General features: G+C 47.8%; 1 protein-coding gene across 1 annotated transcript in view; it reads right to left on the minus strand.

Annotated features, from left to right (window-relative positions):
* Positions 1 to 26,087, minus strand: part of LOC134984041 (uncharacterized) — a 198,076-nt gene that overhangs the window by 70,219 nt on the left and 101,770 nt on the right. Inside the window, exon 9 of the mRNA XM_063949682.1 lies at positions 20,894 to 20,962. Coding sequence (XP_063805752.1) covers positions 20,894 to 20,962 — 69 coding nt within the window. The remainder of the gene's footprint in view (positions 1 to 20,893; positions 20,963 to 26,087) is intronic.

Consider the following 26,087-nt stretch of genomic DNA (forward strand, 5'->3'; position numbering starts at 1 on the left):
TTATTCTGTTTTATATTCCCGTCTGAGTAATTACGCCATAATGTCTAATCTCGGAGTGGACAGCAGAAGATTTAAAGAAACCGTGTATGTGTAAGCATACAGGTAAGTGATGTCATGGTGGTCACTGTCACATTCAGGTGGTATAATGGAAGTGGGACTGTCTGGACTTATTTTAGTCTACTGCAGAAATAAAAAAATCAGCCTTTATCCTGCTTAAAAAAATTAAAAAGCCCATAAATCAAGCTTGGTCGGACAAGACATCATATAGGCCGAGGACCTATACTTCTGGGATATATGGCATAACTCCCTCTTCGCCCACAAAATCTTCCCTTCACCATTCACAATGTCCACCATTGCCCCTTCAGAAGGGACACAACTTTCTTTTGCTTGTTCCACCTCTTCCTTCACAGAGCCCAGGACCACCTCCATGACCATTACATGTTTATCTGGAGGCCTGGTATCTGGGAGGTTTGTGGTCTGAGATGACCACAGAACCACCAGGTAGTGGGCAAGAAGAATCCACAGCCTCATGAGGAACTGGAGAGTCCAAGGATCCACCCCACATGAGGCAAAGAAGGGTCAACCACAGGGTCTACCTTACCTATTTCCTTCCTAAAAGCTGCTCTTTACCCAGTTTGGTACTTGTGGGCTCCCACTCCAATTTTCCTTGAGAGTCCCTACCCTCACTAATCCATTCTAGGTCCCACCACCTGGTTTGTGGTGTTTAATGACTTTATTTTCATTTTACTTCACTTTGGCTGCAGCGTCCAGAGTCCCATCCAACTACTCCATTCCTTTACTCATTGGTGTCGCAACCCCTTCCGCCCCCCCCCCCCTCCCCCAATACACTGCCTTACTGCAGTGGAGCAGTGAGGCATGCTGCTGGCAGTACTCACTAAGCATATATACACACAAACATGATGGAGACACACTCCCAGGAAGGCATGTATGTAGGAGTACGGACAGAGTGGATGCAGTGGGGCTGCATGACTAACAGCTGAGCCTGTCACTTCAGTGAGGTGGATGGGGCATCTTATTCCCAGCTGGTACAGCACACTATTTGTAAGAGGTAGGGCTGCTGGCTGACAATTTAGCAGCTCTGTACAGCGGCAGCAGTCTGCAAATGATGGGAAAAAACATCTGGACCATGTCTACTATTGATGGCGGGGAACTAACTTGGTCTCCACCTTTCATTGTAAAACTAGTTAACGTCAGGTATAGACCATCAATTATTCCTGAACATCAATTGTTGATTGCCAATCCTAGACCAGACCCTGAGAGACCACAGCCACCACCGGATCCACATTTGTCACCCACCAGCAGATCTACTTTCTCCTGGAGAGCCACCACTCCATGGCTTCCCACAACTAAGCTGGAACTCTCCAGGTCTCCTTCATCCCCAGCTTGGATCTCCTCTGCATCAACATTCCGACCGGTCTCAGACAGCTCCATGGAAGCAGCATTTGGGATAAGTTTTTACTCTTTATTTGCTGCAGCTCCAGTATAGTTCCTGTGATTTCCTCCAGGTCATCCCAGCTGCACCAGCTCCTCATTCCATGTAACTCTCTCCCAGCTGCACCAGCTCCTCATTTCATGTAACTCTCTCCCAGCTGCACAAGCTCCTCATTCCATGTAACTCTCTCCCAGCTGCACCAGCTCCTCAGTTCATGTAACTCTCTCCCAGCTGCACCAGCTCCTCATTCCATGTAACTCTCTCCCAGCTGCACCAGCTCCTCATTCCATTTAACTCTCTCCCAGCTGTACCAGCTCCTCATTCCATGTAACTCTCCCAGCTGCACCAGCTCCTCATTTCATGTAACTCTCTCCCAGCTGCACCAGCTCCTCATTTCATGTAACTCTCTCCCAGCTGCACCAGCTCCTCAGTTCATGTAACTCTCTCCCAGCTGCACCAGCTCCTCATTCCATGTAACTCTCTCCCAGCTGCACCAGCTCCTCATTCCATTTAACTCTCTCCCAGCTGCACCAGCTCCTCATTTCATGTAACTCTCTCCCAGCTGCACCAGCTCCTCATTTCATGTAACTCTCTCCCAGCTGCACCAGCTCCTCATTCCATGTAACTCTCTCCCAGCTGCACCAGCTCCTCATTCCATGTAACTCTCTCCCAGCTGCACCAGCTCCTCATTTCATGTAACTCTCTCCCAGCTGCACCAGCTCCTCATTCCATGTAACTCTCTCCCAGCTGTACCAGCTCCTGATTCCATGTAACTCTCCCAGCTGCACCAGCTCCTCATTCCATGTAACTCTCCAAGCTGCACCAGCTCATCAGTTCATGTAACTCTCTCCCAGCTGCACCAGCTCCTCATTCCATGTAACTCTCCCAGCTGCACCAGCTCCTCATTCCATGTAACTCTCCCAGCTGCACCAGCTCCTCATTCCATGTAACTCTCTCCCAGCTGCACCAGCTCCTCAGTTCATGTAACTCTCTCCCAGCTGCACCTGCTCCTCATTCCATGTAACTCTCTCCCAGCTGCACCAGCTCCTCAGTTCATGTAACTCTCTCCCAGCTGCACCAGCTCCTCATTCCATGTAACTCTCTCCCAGCTGCACCAGCTCCTCATTCCATTTAACTCTCTCCCAGCTGTACCAGCTCCTCATTTCATGTAACTCTCTCCCAGCTGCACCAGCTCCTCATTCCATGTAACTCTCTCCCAGCTGTACCAGCTCCTGATTCCATGTAACTCTCCCAGCTGCACCAGCTCCTCATTCCATGTAACTCTCTCCCAGCTGCACCTGCTCCTCATTCCATGTAACTCTCCCAGCTGCACCAGCTCCTCATTCCATGTAACTCTCTCCCAGCTGCACCAGCTCCTCATTCCATGTAACTCTCTCCCAGCTGCACCAGCTCCTCATTTCATGTAACTCTCTCCCAGCTGCACCAGCTCCTCATTCCATGTAACTCTCTCCCAGCTGCACCAGCTCCTCATTCCATGTAACTCTCTCCCAGCTGCACCAGCTCCTCATTCCATGTAACTCTCTCCCATCTGCACCAGCTCCTCATTCCATGTAACTCTCCCAGCTGCACCAGCTCCTCCTTCCATGTAACTCTCCAAGCTGCACCAGCTCCTCATTTCATGTAACTCTCTCCCAGCTGCACCAGCTCCTCATTCCATGTAACTCTCTCCCAGCTGCACCAGCTCCTCATTCCATGTAACTCTCCCAGCTGCACCAGCTCCTCATTCCATGTAACTCTCCAAGCTGCACCAGCTCATCAGTTCATGTAACTCTCTCCCAGCTGCACCAGCTCCTCATTCCATGTAACTCTCCCAGCTGCACCAGCTCCTCATTCCATGTAACTCTCCCAGCTGCACCAGCTCCTCATTCCATGTAACTCTCTCCCAGCTGCACCAGCTCCTCATTCCATGTAACTCTCCCAGCTGCACCAGCTCCTCATTCCATGTAACTCTCTCCCAGCTGCACCAGCTCCTCATTCCATGTAACTCTCCCAGCTGCACCAGCTCCTCATTCCATGTAACTCTCCAAGCTGCACCAGCTCATCAGTTCATGTAACTCTCTCCCAGCTGCACCAGCTCCTCATTCCATGTAACTCTCCCAGCTGCACCAGCTCCTCATTCCATGTAACTCTCCCAGCTGCACCAGCTCCTCATTCCATGTAACTCTCTCCCAGCTGCACCAGCTCCTCATTCCATGTAACTCTCCCAGCTGCACCAGCTCCTCATTCCATGTAACTCTCTCCCAGCTGCACAAGCTCCTCAGTTCATGTAACTCTCTCCCAGCTGCACCAGCTCCTCATTCCATGTAACTCTCCCAGCTGCACAAGCTCCTCAGTTCATGTAACTCTCTCCCAGCTGCACCAGCTCCTCAGTTCATGTAACTCTCTCCCAGCTGCACCAGCTCCTCAGTTCATGTAACTCTCTCCCAGCTGCACCAGCTCCTCAGTTCATGTAACTCTCTCCCAGCTGCATCAGCTCCTCATTCCATGTAACTCTCTCCCAGCTGCACCAGCTCCTCATTCCATGTAACTCTCTCCCAGCTGCACCAGCTCCTCATTCCATGTAACTCTCCCAGCTGCACCAGCTCCTCATTCCATGTAACTCTCCCAGCTGCACAAGCCTCTCAGTTCATGTAACTCTCTCCCAGCTGCACCAGCTCCTCAGTTCATGTAACTCTCTCCAAGCTGCACCAGCTCCTCATTCCATGTAACTCTCCCAGCTGCACCAGCTCCTCATTCCATGTAACTCTCTCCCAGCTGCACCAGCTCCTCATTCCATGTAACTCTCCCAGCTGCACAAGCTCCTTAGTTCATGTAACTCTCTCCCAGCTGCACCAGCTCCTCATTCCATGTAACTCTCTCCCAGCTGCACCAGCTCCTCATTCCATGTAACTCTCCCAGCTGCACCAGCTCCTCATTCCATGTAACTCTCTCCCAGCTGCACCAGCTCCTCATTCCATGTAACTCTCTCCCAGCTGCACCAGCTCCTCATTCCATGTAACTCTCCCAGCTGCACAAGCTCCTCAGTTCATGTAACTCTCTCCCAGCTGCACCAGCTCCTCAGTTCATGTAACTCTCTCCAAGCTGCACCAGCTCCTCATTCCATGTAACTCTCCCAGCTGCACCAGCTCCTCATTCCATGTAACTCTCTCCCAGCTGCACCAGCTCCTCATTCCATGTAACTCTCCCAGCTGCACAAGCTCCTCAGTTCATGTAACTCTCTCCCAGCTGCACCAGCTCCTCATTCCATGTAACTCTCTCCCAGCTGCACCAGCTCCTCAGTTCATGTAACTCTCTCCAAGCTGCACCAGCTCCTCATTCCATGTAACTCTCCCAGCTGCACCAGCTCCTCATTCCATGTAACTCTCTCCCAGCTGCACCGGCTCCTCATTCCATGTAACTCTCTACCAGCTGCACAAGCTCCTCAGTTCATGTAACTCTCCCAGCTGCACAAGCTCCTCAGTTCATGTAACTCTCTCCCAGCTGCACCAGCTCCTCATTCCATGTAACTCTCTCCCAGCTGCACCAGCTCCTCATTCCATGTAACTCTCCCAGCTGCACCAGCTCCTCATTCCATGTAACTCTCTCCCAGCTGCACCAGCTCCTCATTCCATGTAACTCTCTCCCAGCTGCACCAGCTCCTCATTCCATGTAACTCTCCCAGCTGCACAAGCTCCTCAGTTCATGTAACTCTCCCAGCTGCACCAGCTCCTCAGTTCATGTAACTCTCTCCCAGCTGTACCAGCTCCTCATTTCATGTAACTCTCTCCCAGCTGCACCAGCTCCTCATTCCAGGTAACTCTCTCCCAGCTGCACCAGCTCCTCATTCCATGTAACTCTCCCAGCTGCACAAGCTCCTCAGTTCATGTAACTCTCTCCCAGCTGCACCAGCTCCTCAGTTCATGTAACTCTCTCCCAGCTGCACCAGCTCCTCATTCCATGTAACTCTCCCAGCTGCACAAGCTCCTCAGTTCATGTAACTCTCTCCCAGCTGCACCAGCTCCTCATTCCATGTAACTCTCTCCCAGCTGCACCAGCTCCTCATTCCATGTAACTCTCCCAGCTGCACCAGCTCCTCATTCCATGTAACTCTCTCCCAGCTGCACCAGCTCCTCATTCCATGTAACTCTCTCCCAGCTGCACCAGCTCCTCATTCCATGTAACTCTCCCAGCTGCACAAGCTCCTCAGTTCATGTAACTCTCTCCCAGCTGCACCAGCTCCTCAGTTCATGTAACTCTCTCCAAGCTGCACCAGCTCCTCATTCCATGTAACTCTCCCAGCTGCACCAGCTCCTCATTCCATGTAACTCTCTCCCAGCTGCACCAGCTCCTCATTCCATGTAACTCTCCCAGCTGCACAAGCTCCTCAGTTCATGTAACTCTCCCAGCTGCACCAGCTCCTCAGTTCATGTAACTCTCTCCAAGCTGCACCAGCTCCTCATTCCATGTAACTCTCTCCCAGCTGCACCAGCTCCTCATTCCATGTAACTCTCTCCCAGCTGCACCAGCTCCTCATTCCATGTAACTCTCTCCCAGCTGCACCAGCTCCTCATTCCATGTAACTCTCCCAGCTGCACCAGCTCCTCATTCCATGTAACTCTCCAAGCTGCACCAGCTCATCAGTTCATGTAACTCTCTCCCAGCTGCACCAGCTCCTCATTCCATGTAACTCTCCCAGCTGCACCAGCTCCTCATTCCATGTAACTCTCCCAGCTGCACCAGCTCCTCATTCCATGTAACTCTCTCCCAGCTGCACCAGCTCCTCATTCCATGTAACTCTCCAAGCTGCACCAGCTCCTCATTCCATGTAACTCTCTCCCAGCTGCACAAGCTCCTCAGTTCATGTAACTCTCTCCCAGCTGCACCAGCTCCTCATTCCATGTAACTCTCCCAGCTGCACAAGCTCCTCAGTTCATGTAACTCTCTCCCAGCTGCACCAGCTCCTCAGTTCATGTAACTCTCTCCCAGCTGCACCAGCTCCTCAGTTCATGTAACTCTCTCCCAGCTGCACCAGCTCCTCAGTTCATGTAACTCTCTCCCAGCTGCATCAGCTCCTCATTCCATGTAACTCTCTCCCAGCTGCACCAGCTCCTCATTCCATGTAACTCTCTCCCAGCTGCACCAGCTCCTCATTCCATGTAACTCTCCCAGCTGCACCAGCTCCTCATTCCATGTAACTCTCCCAGCTGCACAAGCTCCTCAGTTCATGTAACTCTCTCCCAGCTGCACCAGCTCCTCAGTTCATGTAACTCTCTCCAAGCTGCACCAGCTCCTCATTCCATGTAACTCTCCCAGCTGCACCAGCTCCTCATTCCATGTAACTCTCTCCCAGCTGCACCAGCTCCTCATTCCATGTAACTCTCCCAGCTGCACAAGCTCCTTAGTTCATGTAACTCTCTCCCAGCTGCACCAGCTCCTCAGTTCATGTAACTCTCTCCAAGCTGCACCAGCTCCTCATTCCATGTAACTCTCCCAGCTGCACCAGCTCCTCAGTTCATGTAACTCTCTCCCAGCTGCACCAGCTCCTCATTCCATGTAACTCTCTCCCAGCTGCACCAGCTCCTCATTCCATGTAACTCTCCCAGCTGCACCAGCTCCTCATTCCATGTAACTCTCTCCCAGCTGCACCAGCTCCTCATTCCATGTAACTCTCTCCCAGCTGCACCAGCTCCTCATTCCATGTAACTCTCCCAGCTGCACAAGCTCCTCAGTTCATGTAACTCTCTCCCAGCTGCACCAGCTCCTCAGTTCATGTAACTCTCTCCAAGCTGCACCAGCTCCTCATTCCATGTAACTCTCCCAGCTGCACCAGCTCCTCATTCCATGTAACTCTCTCCCAGCTGCACCAGCTCCTCATTCCATGTAACTCTCCCAGCTGCACAAGCTCCTCAGTTCATGTAACTCTCTCCCAGCTGCACCAGCTCCTCATTCCATGTAACTCTCTCCCAGCTGCACCAGCTCCTCAGTTCATGTAACTCTCTCCAAGCTGCACCAGCTCCTCATTCCATGTAACTCTCCCAGCTGCACCAGCTCCTCATTCCATGTAACTCTCTCCCAGCTGCACCAGCTCCTCATTCCATGTAACTCTCTACCAGCTGCACAAGCTCCTCAGTTCATGTAACTCTCCCAGCTGCACAAGCTCCTCAGTTCATGTAACTCTCTCCCAGCTGCACCAGCTCCTCATTCCATGTAACTCTCCCAGCTGCACCAGCTCCTCATTCCATGTAACTCTCTCCCAGCTGCACCAGCTCCTCATTCCATGTAACTCTCTCCCAGCTGCACCAGCTCCTCATTCCATGTAACTCTCCCAGCTGCACAAGCTCCTCAGTTCATGTAACTCTCCCAGCTGCACCAGCTCCTCAGTTCATGTAACTCTCTCCCAGCTGTACCAGCTCCTCATTTCATGTAACTCTCTCCCAGCTGCACCAGCTCCTCATTCCATGTAACTCTCTCCCAGCTGCACCAGCTCCTCATTCCATGTAACTCTCCCAGCTGCACAAGCTCCTCAGTTCATGTAACTCTCTCCCAGCTGCACCAGCTCCTCAGTTCATGTAACTCTCTCCCAGCTGCACCAGCTCCTCATTCCATGTAACTCTCCCAGCTGCACAAGCTCCTCAGTTCATGTAACTCTCTCCCAGCTGCACCAGCTCCTCATTCCATGTAACTCTCTCCCAGCTGCACCAGCTCCTCATTCCATGTAACTCTACCAGCTGCACCAGCTCCTCATTCCATGTAACTCTCTCCCAGCTGCACCAGCTCCTCATTCCATGTAACTCTCTCCCAGCTGCACCAGCTCCTCATTCCATGTAACTCTCCCAGCTGCACAAGCTCCTCAGTTCATGTAACTCTCTCCCAGCTGCACCAGCTCCTCAGTTCATGTAACTCTCTCCAAGCTGCACCAGCTCCTCATTCCATGTAACTCTCCCAGCTGCACCAGCTCCTCATTCCATGTAACTCTCTCCCAGCTGCACCAGCTCCTCATTCCATGTAACTCTCCCAGCTGCACAAGCTCCTCAGTTCATGTAACTCTCCCAGCTGCACCAGCTCCTCAGTTCATGTAACTCTCTCCAAGCTGCACCAGCTCCTCATTCCATGTAACTCTCTCCCAGCTGCACCAGCTCCTCATTCCATGTAACTCTCTCCCAGCTGCACCAGCTCCTCATTCCATGTAACTCTCTCCCAGCTGTACCAGCTCCTCATTCCATGTAACAGGGAATTCCATGTGTCCAGGGGGTACATGCTGGAGTTTCAAACTCTCCCGCCTCACCATTTCTTCAAATCAGGCTTGCCAGCTTTGCTGGCAGACAGAGCAATTCTGGATGCTATCCTATAATTGGTAGTGTCCGAGGTCATTGTTTCAGTTCTGCCTCATCAGTGGAACAAAGGTTACTATTCAAACCTTTTTGTGGTACCGATGCCGGATGGTTCAGTAAGGCCAATTCTGAACTTAAATTCTTTGAACCCTTATCTCAGAGAGTTCAAATTCAAGATGGAGTCTCTGAGAGCTGTCATCTCAGGACTGATGGAGGGGGAGTTCCTGGTGTCCCTGGACATCAAGGATGCGTACCTCCACATTCCCATTTGGTCGCCGCATCAGGCATATCTCAGGTTTGCACTGTTAGACGATCACTATCAGTTTCAGGCACTGCCGTTCGGTCTCTCCACGGCACAGAGGGTCTTCACCAAGGTGATGGCAGAGATGATGGTTCTACGCAAGCAAGGGGTGAACATAATTCCATATCTGGACGATCTTCTGATCAAGGCGTCGACCAGGGAGAAGTTGTTAAGATCCATTGCTCTCACGACACATCTGCTCAAAGAGCACGGTTGGATCCTGAACCTTCCAAAAACTCAATAAAGACTGCCTGGGTATCGGTTCATCAGTGCATCCACCTTCTGGGGAAGATGGTTGCCTCCTACGAGGCTCTGCAGTATGGAAGGTTTCATGCTCGATCCTTTCACCTGGATATCTTGGACCAGTGGTCGGGATCTCACCTACATAGGCACCAGAGGATACATCTGTCAGCCAGGATTTCGCTCCTCTGGTGGCTACAACTACCACACCTTCTAGAGGACCGAAGGTTCGGAGTTCAGGACTGGATCCTTCTAACCATGGATGCAAGTCTAAGAGGTTGGGGAGCAGTCGCTCAGGGGAAAACCTTCCAAGGAAGGTTGTCGGATCAAGCATCCCTTCTACCAATAAACATCCTGGAGCTAAGGGCCATATACAATGGCCTTCTTCATGCAGCACACCTTCTACAGGATTGGGCTGTTCAGGTGCAGTCGGACAATGTGGCCTACATAAACCGACATGGCGGGTCTAAGAGCAGGGCTGCAGTGACAAAGGTGTCAAGAATCCTCTGGGTGAAAAGACACACAGTGGTGGTGTCGGCAACCTTCATTCCGGGAGTAGACAACTGGGAAGCAGACTTCCTCAGCAGACACGATCTCCATCCAGGAGAGTGGTCTTCCATCCGGAGGTGTTCGAGGAGGTAACCGGTTGGTGAGGGGTTCCTCACATAGCCATGATGGCCTCCCACCTCAACAAAAAGCTGCGGAGGTACTGTTCCAGGTCGAGAGACCCACAGGCAGTGGCGGTGGACACACACTGGTAACACTGGGGGTGTTTTCTCGTCCGTGTAGGTGTTCACTCCACTTCCTCTGATTCCAAAAGTTCTTCAACTTGTAAAAAGAACAAATGATCTGTCAATCCTCATTGCTCCGGACTGGCCAAGGAGGACTTGGTACGCAGATCTGCTGGCCCTTACCTCTTCAGGAGGATCTGCTGCTGCAGGGGCCGTTCGCTTATCAAGACTTACCACGGCTATGTTTGATGGCATGGCGGTTGAGCACCATATCTTAACTCGAAAGGGTATTCTGAGCGAGGTTATTCCTACCCTGATACAGGCTAGGAAGGGGGTAACGTCTAAACATTACCATCGAATTTGGAAAAAAATGTGTATCTTGGAGTGAATCCAAGAAATTTCCTGCGGTGGGGTTTCAACTTGGACGTTTTATCCTTTTCCTGCAGGCGGGTGTGGATATGGGCCTGAGATTGGGCTCCATCAAGGTCCAGATCTCAGCTTTGTCCATTTTCTTCCATAAACAATTGGCTGTCATCCCTGAGGTTCAGACCTTTTTGAAAGGGGTTCTGCACATCCAGCCTCCCTTTGTGGCACCAACGGCACCCTGGGATCTTGATGTGGTATTACAGTTCCTGCAATCGGATTGGTTTGAGCCTCTACAGGAGGCTGAAATCAAATTTCTCACGTGGAGGGCGATCATTTTGTTGGCCTCAGCTTCTGCTCAACGCGTGTCGGAATTGGGGGCTTTGTCCTGTAAAAGTCCCTATCTGGTCTTACATGAAGATAGGGCGGAACTCAGGAATCGTCCGCAATTCCTGCCTAAGGTTGTGTCAGCTTTACATATCAACCAACCTATTGTGGTGCCAGTGGCTACTGACTCCTCATTTGATTCAAAGGCCTTGGATGTTGTGAGGACTTTGAAGATTTATGTGAAGCGGACGGCTCGTCATAGAAAATCTGACTCTGTTCGTCCTCTATGATCCCAAGAAAATTGGGTGTCCTGCTTCTAAGCAGTCGATTTCATGCTGGATCAGGTTCACCATCCAGCATGCATATTCTACGGCAGGACTGCCGTGTCCAAAATCTGTAAAGGCCTACTCTACTCGTAAGGTGGGCTCTTCCTGGGCGGCTGCCCGGGGTGTCTCGGCTATACAGCTTTGCCGAGCAGCTACTTGGTCTGGGTCGAATACATTTGCTAAGTTTTACAAGTTCAATAATTTGGCCTCTGATGACTTAAGTTTGGTCAAGCAGTTTTGCAGGAGTCTCCGCGCTCTCCCTCCCATTCTGGGAGCTTTGGTACATCCCCATGGTACTAATATGGACCCCAGCATCCTCTAGGACGAAAGAGAAAATAGGATTTTAATTACTTACTGGTAAATCCTTTTCTCATAGTCTGTAGAGGATGCTGGGATTCTGCATTCTTTACTGTTTCAGTACTGTTTCAGCTGTTGCTGAGTTTTTTGGCATGTTGGACGGATTTGCCTGTTGGGTGAGCCTGGTATGAATCTCGCCACTATCTGTGTATTTCCTTCTCTCGAAGTATGTCGTCTCCTTGGGCACAGTTTCTAGACTGAGTTTGGTAGGAGGGGCATAGAGGGAGGAGCCAGCCCACACTCTCAAACTCTTAAAGTGCCAATGGCTCTTGGTGGACCCGTCTATACCCCATAGTATAAATATGGTCCCCAGCATCCTCTACGGACTGCGAGAAAAGGATTTACTGGTAGGTAATTAAAATCCTATATTTTGGGGTTAATTTTTTTTGTTTGACGTTTTATTTTTTGGAGGGAAGGTTCTTTTTTGTTTTTTTATTTTGTTTTTTCCTCTTGGTGGTGCAGCAGTGGATGAGGATACTGGACAGTTGAGCAGAGATCTCCAAAGCAAATCCAGATCTCCAGAGGGATCGTATACGGGATCTCACCCTCGCTGTCCGTCCCAGAGACTTTGTGATCTTCACTGGAGGTAACGCACAGCGCTGCAGCTGTGCGCCATTGCTCCACACTCCTCACATACTCCGGTCACTGTAAGGGTGCAGGGCGCAGGGGGGGCGCCCTCGGCAGCATTTGGGACCTCATATTGCCAAAAGACCACATATAAACAGCTGGGCACTGTATATATGTAGGAGTCCCCGCCAAAGAAATAACATTTAAGCGGGGGCGGGGCTTCTCCCTAAGGAATCACCAGCACCATTTTTTCTCCACAGCACGCTGAGAGGAAGCTCCCCAGGCTCTCCCCTGCTGATTCATGGTAGAAGAGGGTTGAAAAGAGCACATAATTAGGCGCAAAAATAAGATATAAACAGCAGCTACTGGGTTGACATTAAGTTACTGTGTTATTCCTGGGTTATATAGCGCTGGGGTGTATGCTGGCATACTCTCTCTCTGTCTCTCCAAAGGGCCTCGTGGGGGAACTGACTTCAGAAAGGACATTCCCTGTGTGTGTGTGTGTGTGTGTGGTGTGTCGGTACGCTTGTGTCGACATGTCTGATGAGGAAGGCTATGTGGGAGAGGAGCGGGAGCAAATGAATGTGGTGTCTCCGCCGACGGCGCCGACATCTGATTGGATGGATATGTGGAAGGTTTTAAATGATAATGTTAATTCCTTGCATAAAAGATTAGACAAGGCTGATGCATTGGGGACGGTCAGGGTCTCAACCCGTGCCTGATCCTATGTCGCAGGGACTGTCAGGGTCTCATAAGCGCCCACTATCCCAAATTGTTGACACAGATACCGACATGGATTCTGACTCCAGTGTCGATTACGATGATGCAAAGTTACAGCCAAAATTGGCTAAATCCCTTTCGATATATGATTATAGCGATAAAGGATGTTTTGCACATCACAGAGGAAACCCCTGTCCCTGACACGAGGGTGTATATGTATAAGGGGAAGAAGCCTGAGGTAACTTTCCCCCCTCACACGAACTGAATGAGTTATGTGAAAAGGCTTGGGCATCTCCAGATAAAAAACTGCAGATTTCCAAACTGATTCTTATGGCGTATCCTTTCCCGCCAACGGATAGGTTACGGTGGGAATCCTCCCCTAGGGTGGACAAAGCTTTAACACGCTTATCCAAAAAGGTAGCCCTGCCGTCCCAGGATACGGCTACCCTCAAAGATGCTGCTGATCGCAAACAGGAGGGTACCCTGAAGTCCATTTATACACATTCGGGTACCTTACTCAGACCAGCAATCGCTTCAGCCTGGGTCTGTAGTGCTGTAGCGGCATGGACGGATACCTTATCTGAGGAATTTGATACCCTAGATAAGGATACTGTTTTATTGACCCTGGGGCATATCAAAGATGCAGTCCTTTATATGAGAGATGCTCAAAGAGACATTAGTCTACTGGGTTCTAGAATAAACGCTATGTCGATTTCTGCCAGAAGGGTCCTGTGGACTCGGCAATGGACAGGTGATGCCGACTTAAAGAGGCATATGGAGGTTTTACCTTACAGGGGTGAGGAATTGTTCAGAGAAGGTCTCTCGGACCTGGTCTCCACAGCTACAGCTGGAAAGTAAAATGTTTTGCCTTATGTTCCCTCACAGCCTAAGAGAGCACCACATTATCAAATGCAGTCCTTTCGTTCACAAAGAAACAAGAAAGTTTGAGGTGCATCCTTTCTTGCCGAGGTAGGGGCAGTGGAAAGAAGCTGCACAACACAGCTAGTTCCCAGGAACAGAAGTCCACCCCGGCCTCTGCAAAATCCACCGTATGACGCTGGGGCTCCACTGGCGGAGTCGGGGCCAGTGGGGGCGCGTCTTCGGAATTTCAGCCACGTGTGGGTTCACTGCCAGGTGGATCCCTGGGCAATAGAAATTGTGTCTCAGGGTTACAAGCTGGATTTTGAAGAGGTGCCTCCTCACCGGTATTTCAAATTGGCCCTACAGTCTTCCCCCCTAGAGAGGGAGATAGTGTTAAATGCAATACAAAAATTGTATCTTCAGCAGGTGGTGGTCGAGGTTCCCCTCCTTCAACAGGGAGGGGGTTATTTAAATGTTTTTTTTATTGGGTAGATGAGATACATTACATAGGTGGACATAGATTAGGTACAATAGTGAACTTGTATGATCTTATGAATACAGACGAGTAAACATCCCAATCGGGGAGATCAAGAACCATAGCAAGCAATTTCCGTAAATCTTATAGTCATTTCTAAAGACAGCTTAAACTCATAAATTTTCAGAATAGTGTTGGATAGCGTGGAGAGACAGGGGAAAGAAAGAAAAACAAAGAATGAGAGAGAGAGAGCAGGGTGGAAGATTGGTATAGAGGAGGTAGATTAGGGAAGACTCGACCGGTCCCGTCCCGAGAATATGGGGCTATGGATGATGTGTAAAGCTAACGGTTTAACTTGATCCTGTTAAAAGAAGGGAGGAGAAGCCTTAAAAAAGGCCGTCCAGGGTTCCCAAGTCCTAAGAAAGGTCTCCGAAGAGCCCTTCAAGATGCCAGTGATGTGTTCCATAGTGTGAATGTGCCATATTTTCCCTATAATTTCTCCCGTGGTTGGAACCTGCAGGGATTTCCAATGTGCTGCTATGGCACATCTAGATGCGAGGACCATGTGAGTGAATAGTTTATTTTGACATCGCGATGCCCCAGTCAGTGACACAGAAAGCAGGAAATACTTGGGGAACAGGGGAATGGGGATTCCCAAAATTGCGGAAAATAGGGAGCCCAGTTCCCTCCAGAGGGGGAGCAGTCTAGGGCATTCCCACCAGATATGCAAGAACGTCCCATCCATTGTCTTACATCTCCAGCATAGGGGAGATAGGTCTGGGAACATCCTGGCAAGACGGGTGGGAACATAATACCATCTATAGAAAAGTTTATATGCGTTTTCCTTTGTACGAACACATATGGAACTAGATGCTAAGCTAGCGTATATGTCGGACCAGTCTTCGGAATCAAATGTTTCTCCCAGGTCCAACTCCCATGCCCTCTCGTGTGGTTCTTTATCTACCTGTGAGGCGGGCCCCAACAATTTATAAACGGTAGAGATAAGTCCCTTAGCCGATTCCGTTCGCGTTGCAAGAGCCTCCAGAGAAGTCAGTGGTCTATGATTGATTTGCTTTAGTAGTGTTGAGTGGAAGTGTCGGATTTGTAGGTATTGGAAGAAGAGGGAGTGCGGTAACGTGGCTTGGAGATCCATAAAAGATGGGAAAGTGTGGTCTGTAGCTATGTCATTTAATAATTTGATCCCCTTCTCCCGCCACTGTGGTAGGGCATTGGGGTGTCAGCCTGGTTGGAACAGGGGGTTATCAAATAGTGGAACTAAGGGACTAGGGGGCAGCGCCAGGTGGAATTTACGGGTAGCCGTGTCCCATATGTCCAAGGAGTGGGAGATTACTGGGTGTGATTTAATGGAACTGGGGCGTGACAGACAGGGAAGCCATAGCAAAGAGGGGATATAGTTCAATTTCGCAGAATCGGTTTCAATTGCGACCCAGACTCTCTCCGTTTTTGGTGTATTCCATTGAATACATTGTGCAAGTTTGGACGCAATGTAGTAAGCCTTGAAATCCGGTACCCCCAGACCGCCCTCCGATGTGTGTTTTTGCAAAGTTATACGCTTCACTCTGGGGTTTTTTTTGGACCAGATAAAATGGGACGTGGCGTGTTGAAGGTTTTTGAAGACGTAAGGCGGCACCCGCACCGGGAGGGTTTGGAACAAATAGAGGAGTCTGGGCAAGAGGTTCATTTTAACTGCATTGATACGCCCGATCCACGAGATATAATGGGTACCCCAATTTGCGAGATCCCTTTGAAGCTGGGAGAGAAGCTTGGGGTAATTCGCTTGAAAAAGATGGGAATAGTTAACTGAGGTCTGGAGGAGGGGTATAGAGGAAGGAGCCAGTGCACACCAGGAACTAAATTCTTTCTTAAAGTGCCCATGTCTCCTGCAGAGCCCGTCTATCCCCATGGTCCTTACAGAGTCCTCAGCATCCTCTACGGACTACGAGAAATAGATTTACCGGCAAGTAAAATCTTATTTTATTAACAGTTTCTTATATAGCGCAGCAAATTCCGTTGTACTTTACAATTGGAAATAATAATGATATAACAAAACTGGGTAATAACAGTCATAGAGGTAGGAAGGCCCTGCTCGCAAGCTTGCACTCTATAGGGAAATAGGAATGTATATATAAGGAAAGGTGCTATCTATTGCATAGTTGTCCGCCAGATTGCAAAGGTTCTTGGAGGGCTGTATGATATGGTCATACAGCAATGATGAACCGTGTTTGAGAGGAAGGGAAAGTGAAGAATGAGAAGACATGTGAGGATGTGTGGACTGTGCAGAATGGATGCAGTTTGATAGGAAGGTTTATGAAAGTTATGTGGGCGGTTCTGGAATTTGATATGCTTGCCTAAAGAGGTGAGTTTTCAGGAAACTTTGAAGGTTTGGAGACTAGAGGAGAGTCTTATTGTACGTGGTAGGGCATTCCACAGAGTGGGCGCAGCCCGATGAAAGTCCTGCAATCGTGAGTGGGAGCGAGTAATGAGTGTGGATGAGAGACGTAGGTCTTGTGAAGAGCGAAGAGATTGGGTTGGGAGATATTATGAGATAAGCGAAGTGATGTACTTTGGTGTAGTTTGGTTAATGGCCTTGTGTGTGAGTAAAAGTATTTTATATTGAATACGGTAGAATACAGGTAACCAATGGAGGGACTAACAGAGTGGATCAGCAGACGATGAACATCTAGCGAGGAAGATTAGCCTCGACGCTGCATTCAGAATGGATTGTAATGGTGAGAGTCTTGATTTGGGAAGACCAGTTAGGAGACTATTGAAATAATCAATGCGGGAGATAATAAGAGTGTGGATTAGAGTTTTAGCAGTGTCTTGTGTAAGGTATGGCCATATTTTGATATGTTTTTTAGATGCATGTAACATGATTTTGAGATAGATTAAATGCGGGGAACAAAGGACAGATCAGAGTCAAGGATGACACCTAGGCAGCGGGCTTGTGGGGTAGGGTAGATAGTCGAGTTTTCAACAGTGATAGAGATATCAGGTTGGTACCTACTATTGGCCGGTGGAAATATAATTAACGCTGTCTTTGAAATATTAAGTGTGAGGTGGCGAGATGTCATCCAGGCAGAAAGGCATTCAGTGACACGGCCCAGTACAGATAGGGACAAGTCAGGAGAGGATAGGTAGATTTGAGTATCATCTGCGTACAGATGATACTGAAATCTAAAAGCTGATTAGTTTACCAAGAGATGAGGTATAGATAGAGAAAAGCAGAGGACCCAAGACTGAGCCTTGCGGTACTCCAACTGAAAGAGGTAACGAAGAGGAGGTAGATTCAGAGAAGAGAGCACTGAAGGAGCGATTAGATAGGTAGGTAACCTATTTCAATGACCATAACTAATTTGATTTGGTGATGGACCACCAACCCTAGGCACCCATGCAAGTGTCCTGAGGCACCCAGGGTGCCACGGCACACAGTTTGAGAACCACTGCCCTACCCTCATCATCCAGACAATAGTTTAAAGAAGCCTGGACCTCTAGGCTTGGCAGACAATATGTGTGTCTAGGCAGTCCTTTCGTTGGCCATATAGAAAGAATAATGCCAGACAATGACTACTACTGCCCTCTTCCAGTAGGAGCAAGGCTTCAGAAATTTGCAGAAAGGTGGAAGACATTTGAGTTTTAAATAATGTATCAAACGGTTACCATATAGAGTTTTTTTGAAGATTCCAAGAGGAAATGGATTTGTAGAATCAAAAATGCCAAGCCTACCTTTACAGGTGACAGTGTTGAAATAAAGTTTAGGACACCTGTCAGATTTCCAGGCTGTGGAACCAGTGCCAGTTTTTCAAAAAAAGAGAACAAAAAGCTTTTATTTATTTTAAAGAAAAAATACAGAAGGTTTCAGGACAATTCTGAACCTCAAGGAATTGAATCAGTTCATGAAAGAAAACCGTTCTGCTTTGAAACATTAAAATTGATCCTTGCAGGTTTCAGAAGAAAAGATTTCCTAGCCTCAATCAATTTAAGAGATGCTTAATTTCACGTGCCAGTCAATCAGCAAAGCCGAAAGTTTCTCAGATTCTGTGTTCAGGGCATACACTTCCAATGTACCTGCCTGCCATTTGTCCTATCAACATCACCCTAAATATATTCACAAAGGTTCTTATAAACATTGATGGCTTATGTGAGGAAACCCAACATGGCCGATCTTCTGTAATGACTTATTGGAAGGAGAGTGTAAAAGATTCTTTAGGAAACGATAGCCTCTAGGTCTAACCTGTAACTCCTGGTTACCAAAGCCTTTAAACATTGATCTGGGCTGGATTGCATCCAGGTATCCCTGAACCTGAGTAAAGGAGCTCCCACCAGAGGCCAGGTCCCTGTTCCTATATAGTCAAGTGGATTGTAAAGTGACTTTTTCAGCAGGACAATGGCTGTTGGGAGCCCCTCGCCCTCTGAAGGCACTTCTATGAAAACTTCTGGGCATACCCTGAAAGGTCTGGAATCTTCCCCTGCCTTGGGGACAACAGGAACTGAACCTGGGACTTTTTTGTTTTGATACCAGTAAATCCACAATCTTCCCACCTGTAATCTGGGAAATAGTCTATACCAATTCAGGTCCAAATAGATTTACAGATTGAATACAGATTGAACTGCTGGAATAACTATATTCCTCACCAACCTAGCAATCGGTGCATCCAGCATTCGTGGATTTTTCCAAAGGCTAGTATCTTCTTCCGAAAAAGGGCTACAGATATTTGATCCTTTTTGGAATATTACATTTTGAATCTGGTGTTAACCGTGCTTCACCTAGAATTTCACCAAAGTGAGGGAAACCTGGAAACACAGATACCTGCTTCTTCTTCCATTTGAAGAAAGAATTTGAACTGGCCACTGGCACACTGGATTCCTTTAAATTCAAGGTCTCCCGGACCAAATCTACCAAAAGAGACACCCCTGAATAGGGGTGAGAATCATCCTGCTAATTTGAGGAATCCTCCCATTCCCAATCCAGTTCCCCTTCTTCCTGAGGAGTTGCCAAAACTTCCTCTTCATGGAACTCAAAAGGTGATCTAACTTTAGAATATATATTTTGTAACACTGTAAGGGTACAAGGTGCCGTTTCCTGGGGTAACTGACAGCACGCAGCAGCTGAGGAACAACACAAGTCCAGTTTCTGGTACAACTGGCCCCAGACAGTTTTATTATACAGAAAATAAAACAAACACCAAAAGAAAATACCTTGCCTGTCCGGCACTAACTAAACACAAGATTTCCTAACTATCACTAAACAAAAAATACAGAGTTCTCCAGCAAACACTGTATAGCTCACTTATATCAGAAAGCATGTTTCTCTCACAGAGATCCTGCAGTCTTGCCAGGCAGTCTGCACACATTAATCAGGCTAGAAGCCCTATAAGACTCTTGCACAGCTGAAAGCCCTGATTAGCCCTCTGTGAGGCCAAAGATCCAAACTGGGCCCAATGTCTGGAACTTGCCTTATCTCTCTCTCAGGGCCCTTATCCAGCTTTTCCAGCAAACTGAAAAGGTTCTAACAAAACAAAAGCATTTTCCTAGAAGTTTTCATTTTCTAAAACATGTAAGACAAGAACCTGGGACAAACATACCTGTCCTCAAACACTATCCCAGTGTTCTTGTCACATATCCCCCTCCCCTGTATCGACCTAGGGGCCGGAACACTTGTAGCCCCCAAACAGAAGAAGCGGGACAATGCATCTGCGTTGGCCAATTGTGTACCCGGTCTATGTTCGACAATAAACTTAAAATCCTGCAATGCTAGAAACCATCTAGTTACACGAGCATTCTTCTCTCTATTTACATACATCCATTTTAAAGGGACATGATCTGTCACTAGTCTGAATTGTCTACCCAAGAGGTAATATCTCAAGGTATCTAGTGCCCACTTAATGGTCAAAGCCTCCTTTTCCACAATGGCATACCTTTTTTCACGCTCATTGAGTTTCCTACTCAAATAAATGATAGGGTGTTCGTCCCCATCTCTGGTTTGGGACAGCACAGCCCCTATCCCTACCTCTGAGGCATCTGTACCACAAATTCTTTTGAAAAATCTGGTGTTATCAATACCGGTTGTGAACACAAAGCCCCTTTTAACGCTTGGAACGCTTTTTCTGCATCAGGGTTCCATTTCACCATATTTGATTGCTTCCCTTTGGTAAGGTCTGACAACGGCACCGCTGTGGTCGCAAAATTTGGAATAAACCGTCTATAGTACCCAGCTATTCCTAAAAAAGCCCTTACCTGTTTTTTATTCCCTGGACGAGGCCAGTTTTGAATAGCATCAATTTTATTCAATTGGGGCCTATTTAGACCTCTGCCTATGATGAAGCCCAAGTATTTGACCTCCTCCATTGCGAGGCAGCACTTCTTTGGGTTAGCAGTTAACCCTGCCTCTCTGATTGAGTCCAGTACTGCTTGTACTTTAACCAAATGGGACCCCCAGTCTGTATTATGAATTACCACATCATCCAAATAGCAAGCTGCATATTTTCTATGGGGCCTCAAAATGTTATCCATCGCCCGTTGAAAGGTTGCTGGAGCCCCATGCAACCCAAAGGGTAACATCTTATACTGGTACAGCCCCTCCGAAACCGAAAAGGCTGTTTTTTCTTTTGCGCTATCAGATAAAGGTATTTGCCAGTAACCTTTGGTCAGGTCCAACGTGGTGAGAAACCTGGCTGTTCCCAGCCTTTCTATAAGCTCATCCACACAGGGCATGGGTATGCGTCAAACTTGGACACCTCATTTAACTTACAAAAGTCATTACAGAAGCGTATACTACCGTCGGGCTTCGGGATGAGAACTATGGGACTGGACCACTCACTGTTAGATTCCTCTATGACTCCAAGTTCTAACATGGTTTTAACTTCTTTAGAAACAGCTTCTCGCTGAGCTTTAAGAATCAAATATGGCTTTAAATGAACCCTGAGCCCTGGTTCTGTGACAATGTCATGTTTTATTACGGTCGTTCGGCCAGGCAGCTCTGAAAATATCTCCCTATTTTGGATGAGAAATTCTTTAACCTGATTGTTCTGATCAGTTGATAACGTCTCTGACACCTTTACTGCGGGAAGCAACCGAGGTGAAGACAACGAAGGGCAAGGCTCAGCTGACAGAGACAACCTATCTTTCCAGGGTTTGATTAAGTTAACATGGTAGATTTGTTCGGGTTTTCTCTTTCCCGGCTGGTATACTTTGTACTTAACCTCATTCACTTTTTCCCTAATCTCAAATGGACCCTGCCATTTAGCTAGGAATTTGCTTTCCGCAGTGGGTACCAAAACAAGAACTCTATCTCCAGGAGCAAATTCCCGTATCTTGGCACTCCGGTTATATACCCTCTGTTGAGCACTTTGGGCCTGTTCCATGTGCTCTCTGACAATAGGTACCACGGCTGCAATCCTATCCTGCATTTGTGATACATGTTCAATAACGCTTCTATAAGGAGTGGGCTGTCCTTCCCACGTCTCTTTGGCAACGTCCAACAGCCCTCTGGGGTGTCTACCATACAACAAATCAAATGGAGAAAACCCCGTAGAGGACTGAGGGACTTCTCTGATGGCCATTAACAAGTAGGGCAACAAACAATCCCAATTTTTCCCATCTTTATCAACCACCTTTTTTAACATACTTTTTAATGTTTTATTAAACCTTTCCACCAACCCATCAGTTTGGGGATGGTAAATGGACGTCCTGAGGTGAGTGACCTTAAATAATTTGCACAATTCTTTCATGACCGTTGACATAAATGGAGTACCTTGGTCAGTCAAAATTTCTTTTGGTATTCCCACTCTACTAAAAACCTGCACCAGCTCCCTAGCTATCACCTTGGTTGTGATAGTGCGTAAAGAGACAGCCTCAGGATATCGAGTGGCATAGTCCATTATTACCAGGATATACTGATGGCCCCGAGCGGACTTTAACAAGGGCCCCACGAGATCCATGGCTATTCTGTCAAATGGGACCTCTATAATAGGCATGGGAACTAGTGGGCTCCTGAAATGGGGTCTAGGGGCATGATACTGACATTCAGGACAGGAAGAACAATATTCAGACACTTCTTTATAAACCCCTGGCCAAAAGAACCTTTGTAAAACTCTTTCAGTGGTTTTTTCTGCCCCTAAATGTCCTGCTGTAACGTGACTATGAGCTAAATCTAGTACCGTTCTCCGATAAGGCTGGGGTACTACCAGCTGTTCTACCACATCCTCACCCTTTTTGACAATGTGGTACAAGAGCTCATTACAGATGGCCATGTGGGGATACGTAACCCTATCACCTGGTACCACAGGCTCCCCATTAACAATCTTAACATTCTCTCTAGCCTTTATCAAGGTAGGATCCTTTAACTGTTCAGATGCAAACAGATCCTTTTTTACCTCCAGGTCAGGCACGCTTTCGTTTCTAACCACTATGTCTCTGTTCCCAGCAAGAACTGTCACTTCCCCAGCCAAACTGGCAAAAGGCAAAGGGTCAGAAAGTTCTGAAGACACACCTACATCCATACAATCACCGGTATTACCAACTGGCTCTTCACTTCTCACATCTGCTGGTAAACGTGATTCCCACAGTTTCCAGAAATGAGGAAAATCCCTCCCTATTATGGCCTTATGCACCAAGGTGGGGACCAGTCCTACTTTAACCATTGCTGACCCACAACAAGTTTCTATATTCACTTCAGCAGTGACATAATACTGGGTATCCCCATGTATGCAAGTTACCCCAATCGGTATTTGCTGGACCTTTAAGGGGTTCACTAACCCAATTTTCACGAGGGTAACTAAACTTCCTGAATCTAGCAAGGCCTCTACCCGGTTACCCTCTAAGAACACATCACACATTTGTTTTTCCAGCTCAGGTGAAGGTACCACAGTACAGGCTAACCTAGCAAAGAAAGACATTCTGCGACATTCAAAGGCAGCATCACATTGCATCGGTTCTTGCATGACTGGGCAATTGGCAATAACATGGCCTGGCATACCACATCTAAAACATTTAACCACACAATTATCAACCCGTTTGGGCAACAGACCGTTCTAGCCCCATTGGCCTGTCTACAGGGCCAGTGTTTACAGTCTCTCCAGCCTTGCGCTCTCTTAACCGCCCAGCAACGTTTTCCCACGGAACAGTCTTACTGTTACGATTCCTGTACTCCAGACTGGAGAAGATCTTATGGCAGAGATCTGAGTACAGGAATGAAATACAGGTTGTGGGAGCTGGAGAAACCAGTGATGATATAAACTTAGACCCAGCAACGGGGAACACGATCCGACAGTGGCGTCCCCGTTGCTAGGCGCCGGCCGCACTGACGAGCGGACCCTCGGCGCCTAACAGTACCCCCCCTTGAGGAGGGGTCAAGGAACCCCTAAATCCGGGTTTCTGAGGAAATTCTTGAAAAAATGCCCTTTTGAGCCTTGGGGCATGAAGGTCCTCATCTAGGACCCACGACCTTTCCTCAGGACCATAACCTCTCCAATGCACCAAAAAATAAAGCCGACCCCGGGACAACTTGGAATCGAGAACCTTCTCAACCACGAACTCCTGCTGACCCTGTACATTAACTGGTGATCTCCCCTGAGGTTTTTTACGAGGAAATCTGCTAGATGAAACATATGGTTTGAGCAAAGAGCAATGGAAGGTATTTCCGATCCGTAACGTTTTTGGTAGCTGTAACCGGAAAGCAACTGGATTGACTTTTTTAATAATGAGAAATGGTCCAATAAATCTAGGACCCAATCTGGCTGAGGTTTGTCGAAGTTTGATATTGCGAGTCGACAGCCACACCCTGTCTCCTACTCTAAAAGTGCACGGCCGCCGGAACCTGTCCGAAAAATCTTTTTCCCTGAAAGCTGCTTTTCTGAGAGCTATGTGCACTTTTTTCCAAATAAGTTTAAGATGAGAGGTCAGGGCCAGAGAGGAGACAGAGGAATGTTGGAAAAATGAATTAGCTCTGGGGTGAAAACCAAAAACTGCAAAAAATGGAGACACATTGGTGGAGGAATGACAGGCATTATTATAAGCAAACTCTGCCAATGGAAGAAACTCAGACCAGTCATTTTGGAGTTTGGCCGAGTACAAACGCAAATATTGTTTTAAGGATTGGTTCACTCGCTCAGTCTGTCCATTTGATTGTGGATGATAACCGGAGGTTAATGATAATTTCATTTTTAACGAAGCACAAAAAGACTTCCAAAACTGTGCAATGAATTGTGGACCCCTGTCAGAAACAATATCAGTGGGTAACCCATGGAGTCTGAAAACATGACGGAGGAACAAGACTGCCAATCCCTGGGCAGATGGCAATCGGGGAAGACCAATAAAATGAGCCATCTTACTAAAACGGTCCACTACCACCCATATGACTGTGCATCCAGCTGACAGAGGGAGATCCACCACAAAATCCATGGAGATATGCGACCATGGTCTAAGGGGAACATTCAATGGCATAAGTTGACCAATAGGCAAAGAACGGGGAACTTTATGCTGTGCACAGACCTGACACGAAACAACAAACTCTTTAATGTCTTTAGAAAGACCAGGCCACCACACTGAGCGGGATACCAATTCAAAAGTTTTAGCGACTCCCAGATGCCCTGCAACTTTGCTATCATGAAATTCCTCCAAAACAGTTGCTCTCAAAAACTCAGAAACAAAAAGACGGCCAGCAGGAGTATTTCCCGGAGCTTGACGTTGAAGCAGCTTCAATTGAGAAAAAACATCCTGTGTGAGACCTGCCTGAATGACTGAAGGCGGAAGTATGAGAGTAACCGGACTGTTGTCTTGAACGGGAAGAAAACTGCGTGAGAGGGCATCTGCCTTGGTATTCTTGGAACCAGGTCAGAAGGTGATAATGAATTTGAAACGAGTGAAAAATAAAGCCCAACGAGCCTGTCGGGCATTCAGTCGCTTAGCTGATTCAATGTATTGAAGATTTTTGTGATCCGTCAAAACAGAAATGGTATGGGTCGCTCCTTCAAGCCAATGTCTCCACTCCTCAAAAGCCCATTTAATAGCCAGCAACTCCCGATTACCAACATCGTAGTTGGATTCAGCAGATGAGAATTTCCTGGACATAAAGGCACAAGGATGTAACTCAAGGGAATCTGGATCCTTCTGAGAAAGGATAGCCCCTACACCAACCTCCGAGGCATCTACCTCAACGATGAAAGGCAATTCTGGGTTGGGATGTCTAAGGACAGGGGCTGAGACAAAGGCTTGTTTCAAGGCCTGAAAAGATACTTTAGCTTCACATGACCAATTGGTAGGATCTGCTCCCTTCTTAGTGAGTGCCACAATGGGAGCAACTATGTCAGAGAAAGAGTGAATAAACCTTCTATAGTAGTTTGCAAACCCTAAAAAGCGCTGAATTGCTTTTAAGTTGGTGGGTTGCGCCCAACTCAGGATGGCTTGGAGCTTCTTAGGTTCCATTCGGAATCCCCGAGGGGAAATAATGTACCCTAAAAAGGATACCTCCGTGACATGAAATTCACACTTCTCCGGTTTGGCATACAAGTGATTTTCACGTAATTTCTTAAGTACCTGACGCACCTGGGTAACATGTTGTTCTATAGAGTCAGAATAAATCAAAATGTCGTCTAAATAGACCACAACGAATCTTCCCAGAAACTCACGGAGCACATCATTAATGAGATCCTGAAAGACTGCCGGAGCGTTAGATAGGCCGAATGGCATGACCAGATACTCATAGTGACCTGATTGAGTACTGAATGCCGTTTTCCACTCATCCCCTGATCTGATTCTAATGAGATTATATGCTCCTCTCAGGTCAATCTTAGAAAAAATAACAGCCGAACGTAGCTGATCAAAGAGGACAGAGATCAGAGGCAGAGGGTAAGTATTCTTTACTGAGATTTTATTCAGGGCTCGAAAGTCAATGCAGGGTCTGAGGGAACCATCCTTCTTCTCTACGAAGAAAAAACCTGCACTTAAAGGGGATTTAGATGGCCTGATAAACCCTTTCTCAAGACTTTCTTTCACATACTCATTCATGGCCACAG

This window comes from Pseudophryne corroboree (genome assembly GCF_028390025.1).
Source record: "Pseudophryne corroboree isolate aPseCor3 chromosome 3 unlocalized genomic scaffold, aPseCor3.hap2 SUPER_3_unloc_32, whole genome shotgun sequence".
Classification (NCBI taxonomy): domain Eukaryota; kingdom Metazoa; phylum Chordata; class Amphibia; order Anura; family Myobatrachidae; genus Pseudophryne; species Pseudophryne corroboree.